This window comes from Osmerus mordax, chromosome 9 (genome assembly GCF_038355195.1).
Source record: "Osmerus mordax isolate fOsmMor3 chromosome 9, fOsmMor3.pri, whole genome shotgun sequence".
In the NCBI taxonomy this organism is placed as follows: domain Eukaryota; kingdom Metazoa; phylum Chordata; class Actinopteri; order Osmeriformes; family Osmeridae; genus Osmerus; species Osmerus mordax.
This window is the reverse complement of record NC_090058.1, coordinates 8,369,598-8,391,421: the sequence shown is the minus strand read 5'-3', so window position 1 is coordinate 8,391,421 and position 21,824 is coordinate 8,369,598. Positions and strand designations below refer to the sequence as shown.

The 21,824-nt window shown below is 41.4% G+C and overlaps 2 protein-coding genes across 3 annotated transcripts in view; both read left to right on the top strand.

Annotated features, from left to right (window-relative positions):
* Positions 1 to 143: 143 nt before the first annotated feature.
* LOC136948969 (cytochrome c oxidase subunit 7A2, mitochondrial-like) lies at positions 144 to 2,884 on the top strand. The gene is made up of 4 exons (XM_067243134.1): positions 144 to 225; positions 1,163 to 1,252; positions 2,279 to 2,363; positions 2,644 to 2,884. The coding sequence occupies exons 1-4, from the start codon at positions 208 to 210 to the stop codon at positions 2,697 to 2,699; spliced, it is 249 nt and encodes an 82-aa protein (XP_067099235.1). The 5' UTR covers positions 144 to 207; the 3' UTR covers positions 2,700 to 2,884.
* An 838-nt stretch (positions 2,885 to 3,722) lies between these two features.
* LOC136949635 (collagen alpha-1(XII) chain-like) overlaps positions 3,723 to 21,824 on the top strand; it is a 55,719-nt gene continuing 37,617 nt past the window's right edge. Inside the window, exons 1-17 of one of the 2 annotated variants that reach the window (XM_067244023.1) lie at positions 3,745 to 3,818; positions 4,760 to 4,865; positions 8,222 to 8,338; positions 8,496 to 8,639; positions 9,071 to 9,127; positions 9,769 to 10,032; positions 10,381 to 10,545; positions 10,727 to 10,900; positions 11,231 to 11,521; positions 11,680 to 12,282; positions 13,124 to 13,402; positions 13,685 to 13,957; positions 14,145 to 14,417; positions 18,321 to 18,590; positions 20,494 to 20,760; positions 20,975 to 21,167; positions 21,484 to 21,608. In XM_067244023.1, the coding sequence (XP_067100124.1) occupies positions 4,796 to 4,865; positions 8,222 to 8,338; positions 8,496 to 8,639; positions 9,071 to 9,127; positions 9,769 to 10,032; positions 10,381 to 10,545; positions 10,727 to 10,900; positions 11,231 to 11,521; positions 11,680 to 12,282; positions 13,124 to 13,402; positions 13,685 to 13,957; positions 14,145 to 14,417; positions 18,321 to 18,590; positions 20,494 to 20,760; positions 20,975 to 21,167; positions 21,484 to 21,608 (3,565 nt within the window). In that variant the 5' untranslated portion in view covers positions 3,745 to 3,818; positions 4,760 to 4,795. Of the gene's footprint in view, positions 3,819 to 4,747; positions 4,866 to 8,221; positions 8,339 to 8,495; positions 8,640 to 9,070; positions 9,128 to 9,768; positions 10,033 to 10,380; positions 10,546 to 10,726; positions 10,901 to 11,230; positions 11,522 to 11,679; positions 12,283 to 13,123; positions 13,403 to 13,684; positions 13,958 to 14,144; positions 14,418 to 18,320; positions 18,591 to 20,493; positions 20,761 to 20,974; positions 21,168 to 21,483; positions 21,609 to 21,824 lie in introns of both variants that reach the window. The other variant, XM_067244024.1, reaches the window with a different exon arrangement.

Below are 21,824 nucleotides of genomic sequence, written 5' to 3'. Positions count from 1 at the left end.
ATTTTTTAATAATATACAAAACAGTCAAATAGTGTATCACGATTTGTTCTGAAAACGTAAGGAGTATTAAGCATAGATATTTATATATATGTATGGTATCAAGGTTTCGTAACCGGAAATATGTAATGTTCACCTAATGCATTGTGGGATTCTTGCGGAAGTAAGCTTGTCAGTGTCCTTGTGCGCTAACCTCAGAAATTTGCCAAAATGTTCAGGCAACTTATGGTAACATACTTTTTCAATTTATGTCATATCATTTGCAATGTTTTTGGATAGCTTTCCAATGGCTTTTGCGTAATTTGTTTTAGTCATCTTCAGCCATTTACGTTATCTTGTCTTACGAGCGTAAAAATACTAGTAGCTAGTCAGCTAGCTCTTGCTACATTACTGTCACTAAAAACACCAGTAAGCTAGTTTGTTACAATCATCGTGTTGCAAGTATCTTTTTTGTTGTGTATTGTAAACGTTACCTGTCGTCAGATACTTCAACTAGCTAGGCTAGGTTGCAACTATTTATGACAGTAGTCTAGCAAAAATACGATTGTTTGAGATTATTCATGCATTTGCTTTGACAGTTGGGTACTTAAAGATTGTTGGATGTGACTTGTGTATATATTTTTCTCTCTCAACATTTTTATGAGAACGTAATTTATGGAGCACTCACGGATCGGTGAAACGTTGTCCTTTGCACGTACGCTCTCGTGACTGGGCTATTTATAATGTCCTCGCCGTGTAGTTAACTCACTTGATGTACATTTATGTACATCGCCGTGTAGTTAACTCGCCGTGTAGTTAACTCACTTGATGTACATTTATGTACATCAAGTGTAGTTAACTCACTTGATGTACATAAGTGCATTTATGTAGTCATTTAGCAGACGCTCTTATCCAGAGCGACTTACAGTAAGTACAGGGACATTCCCCCGAGGCAAGTAGGGTGAAGTGCCTTGCTCAAGGACACAACGTAATTTTGCACGGCCGGGAATCGAACTGGCAACCTTCAGATTACTAGCCCGCTTCCCTAGCCGCTCAGCCGCCTGACTCCCTGATGTTGTCTAGCATACGCATAGGGAACACGGATTGGATCCTTGATCAAATTGATCCATGATGAATCTAGATGCTTATATTAGCACCACCTATTTTATATCACCTGTTTTCTCAGGGACTTCGGCATTTGTCGAATCGGACACTCACCACCAGTGCTCGTAAGCAAGTGGACAACAAGATCAAGGAAAAGCAGAAGTTGTTCCAGGTAAGCTGACCTGCATCAGCAGATAACAAAACCCAAACGACAAGGAACACCACTCTACCGCACTTTACCCCCTCCTCATACTCGCCTATTATTTTAAGCATAATGGAAAGACAAATGTACCAAACATTTAGTTTGCAGTGGCCGCATTCTCCTGAATTCTTTTTTTTTTCTTACTTAAAATATGTTAATTAGGCATAATGTGTAAGTACTCATAACGAATAAGTAAGTATACCTAAAGAGAAACACATATTATTTGGCTGACAATAATGCTAAGGTTACTGTTAATGGTTCAAGTCTGCATTTATTCCCAGGTTCTGGAGACAGAATCTTATTTTTCCACATTGTAGCCTGAAGGATAAGTATGTATGATGTTTTGCTCACATGGTCTCTTGATAGTTTGTAGTTTTGCATTCCTGCGGTGTGATAATGCAAAGACAGCCATTGCCAAATCCGACAACTGATATTCTAAGCTTTGCCAATTACTGCGTAATACCTAGATCATACCAACCAAAGGTTATTCATGTCCTGCTTTCAAATCCTACAGTTTTAAAGGGGATGACAGTTGCTATTCTGTTGCTAATAAACTTTAGAAAATTTAATTATGATTAGTTATAACAACACTCATCTTTTACGGTAATGGTTGTTGTCTCAGTGTTGTTGATAATTGCTTCAAACTTCGAAGATACCTCAGCCAGCATCACTTCAACCAATTAAGAATCTGAATGACAAATACATGATTAAGTTCAATACAGAGCTGTAGAACTGTATATAATTAAAGCTGTTCACATAGGACTACAATGCATCCGTGGGGCTCTGCAGAGGGACAGTACTGATAAATTGTTATTGGATATTTGGGTGGTATATCATTACTGAAAAAGCCAGTAGCTTACTTTAGGGCATGGCTGCTTTTCCTTGACGCTGCCTTGAAAATGTTTTGTTATCCAAAGGCTGGTGCCACTACATAAGGAGGCCTGTTGCCTTCCTACATTTTCGTGAACTTATTTGGTCATTCATTTTTGGTCACAGGAGGACAATGGCATGCCCGTCCATTTGAAGGGAGGAGTCAAAGACGCTGTTCTCTACAGAGCAACGATGGCTCTCACAGTCTTTGGTAAGTGTAAGCATGTTTGGAGATAGCTCCACAAATGTTAATGCAATTCGAATGCAATTTTAATTCAGTTGTATGCAAAGGCTTTAAATTTCATTTTTTTAAATTTGCCATTGAAATAAAGATGTGATGTTTACCCAATCCCTGACCCTTTTAAATTACAGATAGTAATATTTAGCGCACATATCAAGTCACACCAACTGGAGAAAATCTTGATTTGTAGTTAATTTTCAAATGTTCATTTGCATGTCATATTTAAAAAAGTTTAATTTTTTCTTAACAGGAAGTGCATTTGTCGTGTACGAACTGTTTGGAGCAGCAATGCCCAAGAAGCCATAAATGGAAGGTTGACCTTCCTCAATTTAAAATAATGTCTTCTCTGTTGTGCAGATCTATATATCTGGGAGATTCTTTGTCCTGTCAATAATGCCAATATATGTCATGCCTGGGATCAATATTTATTGATTGTACAATTAATGAGAAACATATAATTATAATAAAATTATACTCTGGTTTACAATCTACACACGTTCATTGTCTTCATGATATTAATGTATTATTAAGTGTATGATCATGTACAGTAGAATACTGACTTTGCATTTGTCATAGGATTTCTGTTTACCCTCAGTAGTCGCTAGAGGGCATTATTGACCTAAGAATAGCTTCAGATTTGTTTTAGTAAATTGATGGACAGAGCGGTTTTAGATGGCTTTTTCAAATCTAACCCAAACATACGAAACTCTTTTTGATTTTTCAGATCATAGAGAAATGATTGTCAAATTTTGTTCTGTTCCTCAAACACGAGAAGGAATATTGTGTATTATTACAGTGTAGCAGGCTATTAACATCTTGCATAGGAGATGTTTGCTAAACTCAGGCTCAGTGATTTTACGTGTTCATAGTGTTTTCTGGTTTAATGAGAAATTTCTCGTTATTCGCTTCGTGTGGTCTTGTTCAATTCAGAAGCGCGTTTTTAAAAAGTAATTTAACACGCATATGAGGCCATGCATATTACGTTAGCCTAGCTGCATGTTAGATAGTTTGAATTGTGTATGGAGGCGGTGGTTTTCCTTATTCGTGTCCTTCGTTACTGTCATTTTAGGCACGTGTAATCACTGTACCAAATGAATGCAGAAAAAACTTTCCAGGATTTCCACTTGGGGTATGTTTCATACCTCAAACTATGGCAAGGTTCCTGACCAGTAGAGTTTCGTAAAACGGTGATAAAATGGGAGCTGGGGACAGCCCCCTATTAAGTAGCAGATTGTGGAAAGATTCTTCCCACTTGGAAAAAGGCTTTCCTTCTAGGACATCTGCTCTTGGATCTTCCAGTAGTCTTGAGAGGAAAGGAGAGAGGGTCCACTCTGAGCTCCTGAAAGTTTTATTTCAGTTTCCAGAGGGGGAGTCTTCGAGGAGGTTGTGTTCGTTATTTACTGATTTATTCTGAGTTGGGAACAGGTGAGTAACGACATTTAATACATTTATTTTTATTTTTCGTTTTCAATGAATGAACATTTTATATTGATAAGCTAGGCTATACTATTTATTTCGCAGGGATTGATATCCTACTCGGCCATTCCATAAATTGGGCACTGACTTTCATCATAATACGCGTTTAAGAACGTGAATAGATTGATATTCAGTGTTTATGTATCAGATAGAAAGTTTGTTTTAATTTATTACTTTTTAATTCAGTTATAAACCAGTATAGGCTAAATGTCGCATTTTTGATATGGAAATGGGTAGCTGATTTTGAATTTCGTTCAGTGGTTCTGTAGCTCTTTAGTTGGGCATTTAATGTTTAAACGTTATTTAAAATAAACTAATGTTGCGCTTCCCGATTTGTAGGCCTATATTTTCAGGAAGTTGTTTTATTTTCTTAAATATCTTTCTGGACTATTTTGTGTTAATTTATTGATAATTGATTAATTAATGTGTTGTGTTATTGCTGATCATGCCTCATGGGTTCCCCACTTATGGAGGTCTAGAATTGCTAAATTAGGGGGGCCCTAGACTGCAATATGCACTTTTGTGCACCAGGCGGGGCGCACTACACACCAGACGATTTATTACCTTGAGATTATTTACAAATATTCAACATTTCACTGGATGGGGCTCAGATAGCTATACCTATAGCAATGGAAGCAAACGTTCATTTAATATTTGGATAAGATCTTCCTACATTAAAGTCAAACGCGCCAAATACCCTATCCGTTTAGACCACCTTGCTGTAGACGCTAGAAAAACGTGCTGAAATTACTCAATTGGGTTAAGCACGTAAAATGAATGCTTTTGTAGACTCCTGACTTGAAATGGCCAGTTGCCCACCTACTCACTGACACACTTACTGATTTAGCCTATAATGTAAAAGTAATAACTGAAAGCAGCTTTCTCATCAGATTCATTCATGCGTTGCTGACCTGTCAAGGCTAAGAATGAAGATGAGGTTATCATTGGCCACGGCTGCCTTCTTTGCAGTAATAATCTCTTCTGTTGAAGCTCAAGGTAAATGTGCACCACACGTTTCACTCCCCCCCCCCCCTTTCTTCTCTCTCTCTATCTCTCTATGTCTCTCTCTCCTTCTCTCACTTGCTATGTGGGTCTAATTAGTCACAGGATTTAAGGATTGAATGAGAGTCATGACACTATTCTACCAATGCCTTGTTGAATGTTTTATTTTGCATTAATAAAGTTGTACCCAGCAATGTGTGTATTTTACTTGTTAAGATTGGTCTTACAACTGCAAATTAACTTCCTATGTTTAGCATCCATGGACTGTATAGTCAAAGTCAACAATATACCCAAACATATTTTGGTATGATTTATTTAAAGTTGTATATTTCTGTACTAATCATTTGAGTAATATGCAGCAATATTCAAATCAGAAGTGTATTTTTTATGATAATAATTGGATTTTCCCCACAGCCACATCACCACAACAGTTGTGCTCCTGAGAAACCATGACTAACTGTGCCATGACCATGATGAATAGTAGGATAAATACATAGCTGCTGCATGTCCAAATAGGGCTACAAAGCACACAGTGTCATCCTTCTGGTGACTACAGCTGGCAGAACACAGAGTAGTTCAGCAGCAAACGGAAACAGAACTTACATTACATGGAAGAGCAGCCATCATATAGTATCTCTCCATACTATAGAAATGTTGAATTCTTGTCAATACTCAAAATTCCCTCTAGATTCTTTACATCACAGCCAACAGTATTTATAGAAATTCTGGTATCCACATTTTATTTTATATGCAAACATTTCCACCCCCCCCCCCCCCCCCCCCCAAAAAAAAAAAAAAAAAAAACACAAAATGGAAGTGTGGAATGGAAAGTTCTGATTCTTTCCCCTGAAAGCAATTCGGGGGGAGTCCAACAACTACTCCCATATATCTTCACTAATGGAATGGAAAGATGAAATACGAGAATGGCAAATTAATCCGCAGACAGTGCAAAGACAAAGGATCTTTTTAAGCGTCTTTGCGGGCATTCTCAAAAATGCTGAGTTGCAATCCATGTGGAAAATTAATATGCAGTAATGTTTAATGTCAGCACATGTTGCAGAATTACTTTGGCATCTGCTATGCCTCTTTGTGAGACTCACAGCTCTCTCCTTGCCTGGCCCTGATCCTGGCACTCACCCTAACCTTGGCAGTTAGTGCAGGCCAGGAGGAATTCCTGACAGACTGCAAACTGAAGTTACTGACACTAGCCATGGTCTGGCAGTTGGGAAAGACTGAGGTGAATTCTGAATGGGTTGATGTGACAGACATCCACCTGACCGAAAGGATCTCCACCCGTGATCAATATCATAACTGTAAACATACTTTCGCATATTTCAATAATTGGACAAACACGCATAGGCTATTTAATGATCCGAACACCAAATCTTGTGACCTCTTTTGACTTATTGTGGAAGTAAAAAACAAAATTCAAACAGATCGATCAAGCTGTCAAAGACAATACTCCTTATTCCCGTGTATTCCCGTTGCGTACCTACCTTCCTCGCCATGCCTCTCCCCATCTGCCTCCTCCTACCCCAACCCCAGCTGAAAGTACATTTGTCGATTCTCATTGGACAAGCTCTCGTGGGACACTTGAAGTGGGGGGGGTGCTATCCAGGCCCCTAAGTTGATGTGCCAGGTTGGTGATCCTCCAATCCAAGCTCTATCCATTTTGGGGGGCTCAGGTCATATTTGTTGTCTGCCTGTGCATTCAGTGTGTCCTGAGCTGTGCCTTCCTGAGTGTGTATTTTAGAATGATATTCTTGCATCCCACTGCCTACTTCTCTTTAACAACTTGCATGCACTTTTAAATGGCAAGACACAAAATCTGCTGACGTGGTCTTGAACAATTCCAGACTTATGCATGACCATTTGCATTCCATCATCATCATCATCATCATTATCATAATAATTATGGACTGGTGCCCATGATGCATAGCTAGGCTATTGGATTTATTATGTAATTATAATTTAACTCCACTGAGTTCATTAGAAGAAATGTGTCTCATTAGCATACATTGGAATACACAACAACACACAAGATAGTTACAGATTTAGTGGAAATTATTGTATTTAAAACTATTGATAACACTCTTATATTATATTTGACAATATATAGATTGAAATTAACTTTTTAATAAAACGCTTTCAGAGGAAAGGTATGCAGTGTCTAATTAACTCCTGCATTGTATTCCAAAACAGGCAGTACACTTTGTCTTTATATGTATCTCTTTGTCTTTAATAACACACAGTAGTACTTAACATTACGTGTGGCCAACAGCAGAACATTAACCCCTTTTTCTTTAGGTCAAAGGTCAATCAGATGTAGGTTGCATGCAAGTCAAGTGAGGAAGAATATCATTTTAAAATATGTTTATCTTTGTGTGGTCCCAATTGTACATGGAAACTTCCGTCCAATCCATCAAGTTGTTATTCTAAACAACTTTATCATGTACGTTATGCATGACGCTGTGACAACCAGCTCAATGTGGACACGCGTGTTGTTGCCAGTCTGCATCCGTCGTTGTTTTTGTTTATTTTACGGGATATGTACAATATTTTCCGCTGTATCTCAACTGTCTCTTTATTTGGTTGTTTAAGCAGTGTCCTGTCCCCTTCACTCCATCTTGTGCATTATCTACCAATGAAAAGAACGTACACAAAAGTCCCTTGTGACAAATTGTGTAGTCTTTTTGAAAGGTTTGCAATGGATATGTGCCAATGACTTGTGAAAAAGTCTAAAAAAAGAAAACATCACTTTATTTCTTTGTTTAAATATGTATATATACTTTGTGTATATATATCATATGATGTTCAATTCTGTCAGTGCTACCTAAACGTTATCTGGCAACCTTTATTCCATTGTATAATCAATAACTTGGGAATGACAATTGTAGTACCTATTTGCTGAAATTATTATGTGAAAGTTGGGGCTGGTAGGGGCATGCATTGTAATGATTGCACTCAGCATGTGTTGGATGTTTCACTCAGTGTTTGGAGAGTGTGTTTGTGAATTTGGTCTGTGTTTATGTTGTGTATCTTCAACTTCCAGTGCTTGAGTCTGCTGACCAGGATCACCTTGGTTGCGCAACTCAAACAAATGCCATTTTTATCCAAAATGGCTTCTCACACACTTTGTCGATGTTGTTTTGTGTTCTGTTTGTTCACCATGGATGTGGGCTATTCTTATCCACCCAACAATAAACCCCCTCAGCTTCAGTCATGAAGTGTTTGTTGTTGGGATAAATGCTTCACAATGAATGTATTTAAAACATATTTCATCAATATTTTATATTATTACCTATCATTTGTGTTATATGAGTTAATATGAGTTCCTTTATTGTTTGCAGTGGAGCCCCCCTCAGACTTGAAATTTACTATTCTAAATGAGAACACAGTGCAAATGTCATGGATAAAACCCTCATCAAGAATAGAGGGCTACAGATTACAAGTTATATCAGATACAGGTTAGTGTTTGAATTCCAATGAATAACCAATTAGATTTCGAAGTTTGCCAAATAGCCTCACATATAATACAACTGTTGCAACCGAAGTACATTTTCTCAAATTCAGCTTCAATTTTATTTATTATTTTGCTTAAAATTATATTCTGTCATCTCTTAGATGAACCAGCTAAAGAGTTAAGCCTCCCCTCCACTGCCACTAAGACTTCGATCACTGACCTCACTCCTGATCTGGACTACTCTGTGTCCATCCTCTCTTACGACGGCACGGAGGAGAGTATACCCATCTTTGGACAGCTGACTAGTAAGTACCAAGGCTAGGATATTTATAGTTTCATGAGTTGGCTTCTCAGAGTTATCGTGTTTAGATTTTGGTCAAATTGTTTAGTGATTTTTCCCTCTCAACTCCCTATGTTGTGAAAACACTTTCAAAAATAGAAAAATAGGACATTTAAAAGACTGGCTGAGAGTTTATAACGCCAGCTAGCCACATTAAATGAAAGTCAGTTGGGATAAATCACTGTTTATTAAAACTTGAATCACACTCTGTTTATAGCTAATGTACCAGTTGAAATGTGTTTGTACGTACAAAGGTTGTATCCCTTTGGTGAGGTTTTATTATGTGTGGATTTCCTTGCAGTTTTCCTCCATTAAAAGAACAGACACACACACGCACACACAGACACAGACACAGAGGGTGCAATGATAACTCTCCAAGTTTGACTTATGTTTCAGTCCAGTCCAGTAACACCAGTGGGACAGCCAAGAGGCCACAGACCTCAGACGCAATCAGTAAGTATGTTTACCATAAATGTCAACCACATGGCTACACAGCCTCTCCTTCACATAGTTTTCCAGTTTAGAGGTTTCAATTCTTTTCCATCCACAGACTTCCATCATAATATTTTTTCCCTAGGAATAATTTGCACAGAACTCAATTTCCCCTCCTTCCTTTCCTTTCAGCTGAGCTGTCAGTGTGTGAACAGACACATGGTTCTGACAGTGTTTGGGAATGGACACATTAGTCCCCTAATTGAAACCAGTCTTCACATAAAAAATTATAGCGAGACTCAGACAGTCATAAGGCCCTGTTTTGCGTCACTGGAGGGAGGGGGTGGTGGAGGGTGGGTAGGAAGGTAGGCACCTATAATCCATGTAGAGCAATGTCGTCACTGTTATGCCAGCTCTGTGCATGTCCATTCCTTTGAACTTTGAAAGAAGTGGAAAGGATAACAGATCATGACCAGAAATCTGTTTTCACTAGCATTCTGTGGCTGTCCGTCAGTCCTCTCTGAGCAGTGACAACGATACATTATTTAAAAAAGATAGAAGGTGAAATCTTCGTGAGAAACATGTATTCTAATTTCCCATTACTCTGAATGACTCTACCTCTCACTCATTCTTTTTTTTGCTCTTCCCATCATTCCTTCCAGAGTGTTCCGTCAGCGCAATAGCAGACCTGGTCTTCTTGGTTGATGGCTCGTGGAGTGTTGGCCGAGAGAACTTCAAACACATCCGCAGTTTCATCGGTGCCATGGCGGGGGCCTTTGATATCGGTGAAGAGAAGACCAGGGTGGGAGTAGTCCAGTATAGCACAGACACACGCACTGAGTTTCCTCTCAACCGCTTCACAAAGCGAGGAGAGCTGCTCCGAGCCATTAACAACCTGCCTTACAAAGGGGGCAACACCATGACAGGTAAGAATGCTCTCCCTTGTACATTATAGGTAAACATGCATACACACGTTGACATGTTGTATTTAATAGCAGTTGATAGATACTCTAGGCCTACACAATCGCTCGATCTGCTTTTATTTCAGCACTGGGCTCAGCCTACTATAGTAAACTGAATTATCACAAGCGCAAACGTTTGTGGAACATTTTTCACGATATCTCCACATGAAATATTGGAAGAGATTCTAACATTTGAGTAGCGCTTGTTTTTTTACGTTTGGATCAAGTCCCTGAGACAATACATGTTCAATCCTGTAGGATATGATGGGATGTTGTAGGAGGATGGCAATAAACATTACACTCTGTCTCCAGGGGATGCAATGGATTACCTGGTGAAAAACATCTTTACTGAGGCGGCGGGAGCCAGGAAAGGCTTTCCAAAGGTAGCCATGATCATCACAGATGGAAAATCCCAAGATCCAGTTGAAGAGTATGCTAAAAGACTCCGGAACATTGGAGTGGAAATATTTGTACTAGGTGTGTTTTACCTCCCATGCAATAATTCTGTGATACATAGTTTAGGTTTATTCTTTGTACATATTCAACCCCTGTTAACAACCAGATTGGATTGTGAAATATCCTTCTTGAGTTGTTTTGGAAGGGGATTCCATTAGTGTTTTGTTTCTGTAACATTATCTGATATTATGCCACTTCCCAGGCATCAAAGGAGCGGATGAGGATGAACTCAGGGAGATCGCCTCCCCCCCTCACAACAAACATGTGTACAACGTGCCCAACTTCGACATGATCCAGAAGGTGCAGTCGCAGCTTATCACTGAGGTCTGCTCCGGAGTGGACGACCAGCTCAGCTCTCTGGTGAGCGGAGAGGAAGGTAAGAAGCTCCACAGACAATGTTGATGAGGTTTTTAGGCAATTACAAAAAGAATGTTGCTCATTACAACGTGGCTGTTATAATTCTACAGATTCTAGTTTGTCATTAAGCAACTAAGCAGGTTTATCACTTCCTCTGTTAGTGTAAATATAATGGTTTTGACTATAGCTATCTATACAGTATGTGTGATATAACCAGGCCAAAGCCAAACTACATCATAAAATAGTTGGAAAATCAAATAATGCTACCACTTATTCCTGCTCCACCACTAACAGCAACACAACAAAAAAAACAAAATACTGTAGTTTGTGTTTGTTCTGTCTTCCTCAGTGGTGGAACCAGCCTCCAATCTGCAAGTGACAGAGATGTCCTCCAAGTCAATGAGGGTCACCTGGGATGCTTCTCGGGGTGAGGTCACAGGCTACAAGCTGACCCTCATGCCCATGATGGCAGGCCTGAAGCGTCAAGTGTTGTACACAGGTCCCACCCAGACCTCAGTGAACGTGCGAGACCTCTCCCCAGAGACAGAGTATGAGATCACTCTGTTTGCTCTAAAGGGGCTAACCCCCAGTGATCCTGTCATGGCAATGGAGAAGACCCAACCGGTCAAGGTGTCACTGGGTGAGACGATAGAATATTTCCTCTCTATCATCCACATCTATCCATCCATCTGACCAACCAGTAAAATTAAATAACAATCAAATTGAACCATTGGAACCCCAAAATATTTTATATGAAAAGAGACAAGAAAAAGAACATCATTATTTCTCTTTTCACAGAATGCTCTTTGGGAGTGGATGTCCAAGCAGATGTTGTCTTATTGGTCGACGGCTCATACAGTATCGGATTACAAAACTTTGCCAAGGTCCGGGCGTTCCTCGAAGTCCTGGTCAACTCCTTCACCATTGGGCCCAACAACGTCCAACTCAGCTTGGTCCAATACAGTAGAGACCCCCACACTGAGTTTGCCTTGAACACCCATCATGACATCAACGCAGTGGTCAAGGCAGTCAGGACATTCCCTTACCGTGGAGGCTCCACCAACACTGGAAAGGCCATGGCATATGTTAAGGATAAGATCTTCCTCTCTGCTCGTGGCGCTCGCGATAATGTACCCAGAATCACGGTGCTCATCACCGATGGGAAGTCTTCGGACTCCTTTAAAGACTCTGCCACCAACCTGAGGAATGCTGATGTGGAGATATTCGCTGTGGGCGTGAAAGATGCTGTGAGGTCGGAGCTGGAGGCCATCGCCAACACACCAGCGTCAACTCATGTTTACACCGTGGAGGACTTTGATGCCTTCCAACGTATCTCCAAGGAGCTCACCCAGTCCATCTGCCTGAGGATCGAGCAGGAGCTGCTCAACATCAAGAAGAAGAGTGAGTATAACTTTGAAAGAACTTGTTCATATATTTTATTTTGCTATGCCTCCAGTGTTTTTCCTGAACTGGGGAATTGGCCAGAAAGACCTTTGGCCTTTGTCATGATATATAAAAAACACCTGGACTAGTCTGAGGTCAGGTTACATATAGTATCTACTGTACAGCAAGTTTAGCAAGAAACATTCATTTTGTGAAGGGACTGCATCATATAAGACATTAGACTCACTACCATATTATGAAGAATATTGTTCAAATAGAATAAACTAACATTGGGAATGAAAGAGACTCAAGTTCACAAGATAATATGTATGGGAGTCAGGTGGCTGAGTGGTTGAGTGGTTAGGGAATATTCCCGGCCGTGCCAAATGACGTCCTTGGGCAAGGCACTTCACCCTACTTGCCTCGGGGGAATGTCCCTGTACTTACTGTAAGTCGCTCTGGATAAGAGTGTCTGCTAAATGACTAAATGTAAATACTAATAATTATGTGTGATCCTAGTCTACAGAATTTCTTAATTATTCTTACTCTAGCCTTGCTTTTAATTGGCTGTTGGTTAAATACACCCAAGCGAACCATTCATTGTTTTACAATGAGCAAACTGAGCATGTCTTCAAATCATTCAGAGGCCACTATTCTCTGAAAGACAGCAGTTTTATGGCTACTTTTCACCACCACCGGTAGCATGAGATCATGTTCTGTGCTGTATTAATGAAATCATTGTTTTTGTTGTTTTTTGGCTTTGTCGCTTTAAATAGGCTTTACTGATGACAGATTGATACATGTAAGCAGAAAACCTTATTGCATGTCAGGTTAGTAATGATTTATTCTCTATCCTCAGGTTTGATTGCACCCAGAAATCTCCAGTTTTCTGAGGTGACCTCCAGAAGCTTCCGTGCCACCTGGGAGACCGATGCCATCAACGTCTTGTCCTACCTGGTACGTTTCCGCAAGGCAGAGGATTTGACCGGTGAATATGTCTCACTGGCGGTTCCAGTTGAAACCACAACTACTGTCCTGCCGCATCTCAGCCCTCTCACCACCTATGAGGTCAACGTGTTTGCCCAGTATGACAAAGGAGACAGCTTCCCCCTGACAGGGGAAGAAACTACTCTAGAAGGTAAGAGGTGAATGGCAAAAATATATATGTTTCTGAGTGTAAGAGGTGAATAGATAGTTGTTTTATTTTGTTCAGCATGACTTCCTGGTATACTAATACTACTATTCTACTCTTTTAATTACCATAGTCAGTCAAATATATAGAAATGTATACAACATTACATGAATACAATCAACACTGAACAATCAAACCAACCAAAATATCACAACTAAACATCGACAGTGTATCTTCAAAAAGAAAGTGTATCTGGCCGCCACTTGAGGGTACATTTCTATTTTCCAGAACGAGGAACTGTACGAAACCTACGGGTCTCCGGGGAAACCACGGACAGTTTCCGTGTGTCGTGGGATGCAGCACCAGGGACGGTGATTCGTTATCGTCTGTTCTACCTTCCTGCTGCGGGAGGAGAGAGACTGGAGGCCCAGACCATTGGTCCTGAGACCACCATCGTTCTCCAGGAGCTGTTCCCAGTCACCACCTACCGAGTGATGGTGTCTGCAGAGTACTCCACCAGCCTGGGGGATGAGAAGCAGGTGGAGGGAACCACCAAGGAAGGTCAGTGAATGTTCAGTCTATAGTCTGTATTGGAGTGCTTTGATGCAGGAAACGGTTCAGAGTACATTTTGGTTATTGGTTTTGTATCATTTAGAAAATATTTCTTAATTTAGACAACATAGAAGTATGTATTATCATATTACCCCGAATGAATAATCTCACCCATGGCTATTCTCTTTCTTCTCAGTACGCGGCTCTCCAAAGGATCTCCGTGTCTTCAACGAGACCGTGTCCACCATGAGAGTATCTTGGCGGGCTGCTCCTGGGAATGTGCTCCAGTACCGAATTGCCTTTAAACCGTCTGAAGGTGGAGAGAGGAAGGAGATATCCGTGAAGGGAGATACCACTGTCGCCATGCTCAAGAACCTCCAGCCTGCTACTGAATACGAGCTGTTTGTCAGCGCCCGTTATTCCTCAGGAGTCGGTGAACCCCTGCTGGGAACAGGAACCACTCTGGAAGGTAGGGGAGAAAGTCTTCTATGTAATGTCTGCTTTGAAGTTTGTGTAGTTGTTATAGTGTGTTTGATTGCTAATGTGAAAGGGAGTGAGAAACAGGGCCTAAAGCCCTGGGGGTAGCCTTGGGGGTAGGCTAACTGCTGTGTTGACAGCAGCATTGTGTTTAGCTTCCTGTTGGAAACTGGCCATATTAGCCACTTCTGGAATGTTTAGGTGAAAACACTTTTCTGAGATTTCATACATTAGACGATACTATGGTTGCTATGTCACAATAAAAGTTCTAGATTGTTGTATGTTATGCTTCATGCGGGACAGTTTCATATTTTGTAACATTGGCTCAGTAAGAAGTCTTTGGTGGGAAACCCCTGGAATGTGGATCTATATGTAATGCCTCACACACACACCAGCTCAGAGACAGACCACAGATTAGGTGAGCTAACCTACCTACCGCCCATGAAGCAGAGAGAGATGGAAATGGGTGGGGAGACTCATAAACTTCATAAAATCTCATGGAACGGATGGAACTGGCCCACATGTCAGGCTTGCTCCTATGCTTCATACACTCCATCTTGCCTAGCCTGGGACACATGGTTTATTTGAGATAGTTTTATATGACATGTGGGGGAGTTTTGTAATGATTCACAGCCATTGGTTTGACGGTTGAAATATCGGAAATTGTTTAGTGTCAGTGACGCTACATAAAGAGAAGAAAGGGTTAGGTAACGTTCTCAAGCTTATCTGACTGGTTTTCAACCAATAAGTTGAAAATGAGGTTTAGATACAGGATTGTATATATTCAAGATGCCACATCAAATTAAATGCCTACCTCTCATATGTTCTTCATTACTTTCTTGGGGACAATGTTAGAGGTTTGACCCATTGGTAGAACTCACATTTCCAGTGGAAAGTGGAACCCTATGGAGGACATCTGCTTCTGCATCTGCTCCAGGCGATATGGTTTTGACCCCTCCCCAGAGGTCACACCCAGAGCAGGGCAGCAGAAGGTTTTGGTCAGGGTTGAAGTGTTTGTTGAAGGTATGGGGCTCTGGCCCTGGGAGACCCAACAACAAGGCCTTATTCCACATGGACCCTGGCATTGATGACTGTGCATTTACAAATAGGCCATTGGCTCCCACTGTTCTGCACTCTGTACTTCATGACAAAGCACTTTGTGTGGCTATCTACATTAGCATAGCATGACGTCAAGCGGGCTAAACACTGTATTCATTGTTTTTGGTGAGAACAGCGACTGGTGCCTCTGGCAGTTAGCGAACCTCTTTGTTCACTGGACTGTTTGGATGTGAACTGAGTCCATTTGAAAAAAAGCTGAAAAAACACAGTTAAACAAGTTTATTCCCCACTAACATGGTCTGCCAACCAACTTTGTATACTCTTTCATTTGAAATTGAACTCCACTATATCTATCAGAAAAGGGTCCTGAATGTGAACAGGAAAAAAAAACAATATGGTGAGAATACGTATTTAAACGGGGGGATTCTTTCCAACATGTGGAAGGTCTTACCTTGGAACTTCAAAAGACGGCAAGCTGGCTGCCTTCTTCAGAGAACTGGCTGTTCACCTTATTTAGGGAGGAGCAAGGAGAGAAAGAGAGAGCAGAGAAAAACATTACTTAATAAACGAGGACACTCGTCTGAATATACCACAATTGAATGCTTTGGTAGCATTTGTGTTTAACTAACAGGTTGAAACGTACTGGGAATTCAAATCCACATCCTACTGTACTTGCAGCCACTGCAGTCAGACTGTGGCACAATAACAAGTGGATTCCAATCAAAATTTGTATAGCCCTTTTTACAAGTAATGCCACAGAGTGCTTAACAGAGTGCTTAGACTAACACCTGTAACCAACCTAAACATATATTCATTCATGTTTGGTTTGGGTTTTGCCTTCATTTCATCTTGGATGCTGGATCTGTAATCTGGGCTTCAGACTGGCAGGGATGGGATAAGACAGGTTTAGTGGCCTTGCCAGGGTAAACGGTAGGTCCTTTACGATAAAAGAGTAAAGTGGGCCACACTTGGCATGCAGGTAAGCCCTGTGTCTCCACTCTGTCTCAAGAGGTTTAGGAGAGCAGACTTTGGAACTGTCTAGCAAGGGAAGTGTAAACGGCAGTGCCAGTGCTGAAATGGCAATTGTAAGGAATTGTGGGATTGATACGGTCATTCTGGACCATCAGATGGAAAGAATTGTTCTGGAAATAGGCAGTAGATGTTGACCACTACTTTTTGCTGAATTGCTTGGCACAGCAATGCACATTCAACGGAACCTAAATCTTATCTCTTCATAGTTTATGATGTCTTTTAGGTGTTGGAAAGTTGGCCGTGTTTTCGCTGACAGTTCATGTCTTTAAATATTTTAAATCTTCTTTTAAGTTGAATGGATTTGGGAAATGTGTGAAATTCTGTGTTCATTCGACACCTGATGTGCCCTGTCTGGCCCTGTCTGGTGTTGGGTTGGGAAGTTATAGTCTGAGCTCAGTCTAAGTCCACTCAAAATGGTGTCTGTGCTCCATGTGTTTCCTTTGTGTTGCTCTGCTTGAACTCTTTGACCAGGCCTTGATGCTCCTAGTCATTATGAAATGTCCATTGACCATTGTCTGCAGAAGTCATTATAATGTGATTCCCTTATGCCTTGCACACAGTCAACAAAGTCAGTTTGTCAATCAGTCAGTTGTCTTTGCCTGTGCTAGCCGCCTTGGATGCAGAGGACTTGGCATGTGAAAGGAGCTCAACACACAATCCTTGACCGTCTGGAATGTAGAGTTCTCCAGTGACTCCTTGTTGAATTCATTATTCTGTATACCTGGAAATGCTCTCTCTTACACATAATGACCCATAGCTTGAGGTAATAGTTTCATTGAGTTGCAGGACTGAGTTACATATAGATGTAACTGGTTTATACATGACGCCAAATTCTGGAACATGGATGTGTAGGTTTAGCTCCATTGCAAAAGTTGGGAAATGTTATTGAATGCGTCGGATTCTAGCTCTAATAATTTAATTAGAGCTAGAATAATAATAAGATTTTATGACATTTAATTCTAGTTTTGTGGCATATTTAAGCTTTTTGAATAAAATAGATTAGTCTTCTATTACCATCTAAGACCATGCTATGCCTATGATTGTACCCCCATAGCTGTCTTGTCCTATTTTAGATCTAGACTAGAGATTGAGGGAGTGAGGAGGTGGTCTCTCCCCTGTGTTGTGTGAGGTCATTTGAACGGCCTGACAGAGGTTTGAGAAAGTACATTTCAGTGGGGGTGTACTGGACCACTAAAGATCTACTGGCTGGTTGTCACAAACCGTCACTGTTAATTTCATGTGTGCTGTTTTCCACCCCCAATGGCCCCTTAGGAGTTTAAGAGAGAAAGAGACAAGACAGAGAGAGAGAGTGCTTGGTTTCTCATGGGAGAGAAATAGACAGGTAGGGATAGAGAAAGAAAAAAAGAATGAAGAAGAGTAAGATCTGCAATTGTAGCTCACAAACTCCCACAAAGGAAGTTTCTTCTCTTTCAAATGTAAACTACAAGAAGCTCTGAGAGGCACGGGGACTTGTGATTGTATTCACAGGGCTGTGCTTGGGGTCTTTGATTATGACTAGAATAAATCACCCTCTTCAAAAGAACCCCTCAAGGTTGTATAGAATGCGGGCAGATAGATAATATTTCCTGGTTTCTCAACTCACCACTTCATCACACCTATTTGGATACACACAGTTGTAACAATTGTCCTCCTTTTTCCTTATTCTGTATGTGACTAAGGCATGCACCACCTAGGCAAACGACCATACCTTTCAATGAAACAAAGAGAACAGCTGTTAATGTCTTCAAGACTTATGATTGGTTTGGTTCCAAAATCTAACCCTTGCACTCTGCGTACTCCACAGTTCTGGGGTCCCCCAAAAATTTGGCAACCAAGGATGTTACTGACACCAGCTTCGGCGTGTCCTGGACGGCAGCGCCAGGGAACGTCCGCCGGTACCAGCTGAGGTGGAAGTCCTTGTTCACTGAAGAGGCAGGGGAGAAGACGGTGGCCGGGGACGTAACAGCCACAGTCCTGGAGGGTCTTACCCCAGAGACACGCTACCAGGTTTCCGTCTTCGCAGGCTACGGCAGGGGAGAGGGAGAGCCTTTGGTGGGAGAGGAGACCACAGATGGTAAGTTACTTTAGTCCCTAATGCTTACACCATACTTTTACTCCTTGTCCCCTCTCTATCTTTCTCTGTCTTGCAGCCGTTCTCTCTTTATCTGTCTCTCTCTGTGTCTCTCATATTCTCTTCCTCCCTCCTTCTCTCTTCCTCTATCTCCCTCTCTTTTTCTATACTCTCTCTCTATAACTTTGTCTCTTTTACACTTTTCTCTTCTGCTATCAATTTCCACACACCCTGTCCTTCTGCTCATTCTCCTTACTATATCACTCTTCCAGGTTACTTCCATCTTTCCCTCTCCGACCCCATCTCTGTCCACTTGAAAAGATGTGTTTCATGGTTTCATAGTCCCTTTGTTGCCTCACATGTCCTTACCTGGAAAACAAGGAGAGCATATAAAAAGACACCATGAACTCATTGAGGCCTTTATTTAACCCCTTGGGTACCACCTGAGACTACAGAAACTAGAAAAAATTGGGTGAAATTTTTATCTTTATCTGATTACATTAATGTTGATTGGACTCATACAGTAATCAAACGGAATTTTAGGGATTGCTTTAATCCACCCAAATACCCAAAAGCAAAGCTTTTTATATCTCTGTAAAGCCACAAATAGTACCCAGGCACATTAAAAGGGAACATGAAATGACTTCAAGCCGATCGGTGACCCTGTGAGGAGTGACGCAGGTTTTGGAGTTATGCAAGGAACAAGCGTTTTAAAGGCCTCAAACTCCAGCTCCACTTTTGGGCGTGATATGGAAAAAGTGATCTGTGGTGACAGTTACGGCTCATTCTCTGAGCTCTGAGATAAAGTCCCAGCTGCTGGTATTCACCTGGCCCTATATGAAAAAGCAATGCTTTTGTAATCAGTATGTGTGTGCTTGTGAGTGTGTGTCCAGGGGTTTCTGTATTAAATGGCCACAGCATAGGTTTTTGTAATCAGTATGATACAACACATCTGAACAAACGTGTGTGTAATGAACTGTAAACATGACCTAATCCACACCACACCCGTACCCGTTTACCAGAGGAGATGCAGGACTAAGATATAGACTTGTATTTCCCCTCTAAGCCCTCACATTTTCTCTCCGATCAAATGATGCTTGGAAAAAATGATGCCTGATCATAGAATGTAGGCCTTAACTGTAGGTAATCTGCAGGTAGTCAGCCAATTAGTGAGACCTAAAGTGCAAATGGAAAAATGTGTCTGTGTCAATTTATTTGGCTTTTTTTGGTTATTGATTTTGGCAATCAAGACAGTTTGAGCCAAGACCTGCCTTGAAGAACCCCTAAGGACTCTTTGCTTTCGTACCCATGGTGGTCACCACGCCCGGTGTTCTTTCTTGCGGCTGGCAGTTCCCCAAATCTTAGAAAACTGGGCCGCTTGGGCCGAGCCACACACTGCAAAAAACTTTGGACGCGCTAATTTTTTCCATCTATTAAAAAGCCCTCCTTCCTCTGAAGTTGAGCTGTCTGAATATTTTTCCCCCTGCTCGTTTAGCGGTGTTCTGACAATTTACACTTGTCCTTCCTGCGCACACCAGGCTGACGCTGTGGAAAAGAGAGGAATGTGGTGCAAGGTTCAAAATCAACCAAAAGTGTAACGCGTTTCGTATCGACATCTCCATGACATACCTGATTGTATAGTTGAGTCTGTTCAGTGTATGAGTTATGATAGAAAACCTGACAAGGGTGAGTTTCTGATCTGAAGTGTTACACATACCTTTAATGAAAGCCTCTTTTAGTGTGTTTTTTTTGACATTGGACGACCAGAATTAGGTGCATAATGGCCAGCAAATTCAGATCCAATTTAAACTGAACTCCACCCAAAACTAACCCAGTACCTATCCATCAAGCTCGAGAACTTCCAAAACATTGACACGTTTCTTCCTTTTTCTCTTTCCCTCCCCAGTCTCAGCCTCCGCCAGAGTCCTGACGGTGTCCGACGAGACGGATAGGAGTATGAAGGTTGCGTGGCAGGCGGCCCCCGGAAATGTGGTCAACTATCGGGTGACCTACAAGCCAACGGGGGCTGGACGCCAGCTGGCCACCAAGGTGCCCGGTGACACCACCGTCACCGTGCTGAGGCGGCTGCAGCCTCTCACCACCTATGACATCACTGTGCTGCCCGTTTACCGGAAGGGAGAAGGAAAAGCAAGGCAAGGAGTAGGAACCACACGTACGTTGGTCTATACTTAACCACAACTGATCCATGCTCGACAGGACACTGTGTGGGCTGGTTAGTCAGTTAGTGTCTGGGTAAAGGGTCATTAGAAGTCATTTTTGGGGAGTAATCAAAATGACTAAAGCTGATACTAAACAAATAATATATGAAGGTTTGCCACTTTATGCTACTCTATTTATATGGTATTTTCCACTTTCTCCTTCTCCAGTGTCACCTTACAAAGCCCCTAGGAACTTGCAGACCTCAGAGCCGACCAAAACCAGTTTCAGGGTGACATGGGACCATGCTCCTGGTGATGTGAAGGGCTACAAGGTCACCTTCCACCCCCTAGGCGATGACATAGACCTAGGAGAACTTCAGGTTGGACCTTACGATAACACTGTGGTGCTTGAAGAATTAAGGTAAGGACTACCCTGGTTCTTTCCATAGTAAGACCAACTCTATTTTTATTTATTAATGTCTGTCTGTTAGTATGGTACTGATCTGAGCTAAATTTGCTTCCATTTGTGGACAGTAAAGAAGCATTTTTGTCTGTCTGTGTCTGTCTGTCTGTCTAATCAATTGAATCTTTCAAAAATGTTTGGCAAGGCAATTCTTATTTGTTTGTTTTTTATCTCTAAAACACGCATTTTTTATTTTATTTTTTATTTTAATTATTATTCTTTCACATAGTAATGAATGCTATTTAGCCAAAATTACATTCGGTGTGCTTCACAGGGCTGGGACAAAGTACACAGTGAGTGTATTTGGAGTGTTCGATGGAGGAGAGAGTATGCCATTGGCTGGAGAGGAGAAGACTACCCTCTCCGATGCCCCTGAACCACCACCTTATGAGGCCACAGGTAATGCCTTCTCTCAAGCCCCGCCCACCTACAACATCACCACCACGAGCAAGACTGGCATCTGTTGTTACACGGGAAAAGCAAAGCCACGTCTATGGGAATAACAGTGTATTGGATCACAAATGAGCTACAATTTAGCTTGACAGAACCTGATGCAGATTGACACCTTAGGAGGCTTCAGCACTAATGACCAATAGAACTGTAACTCATTGTCAT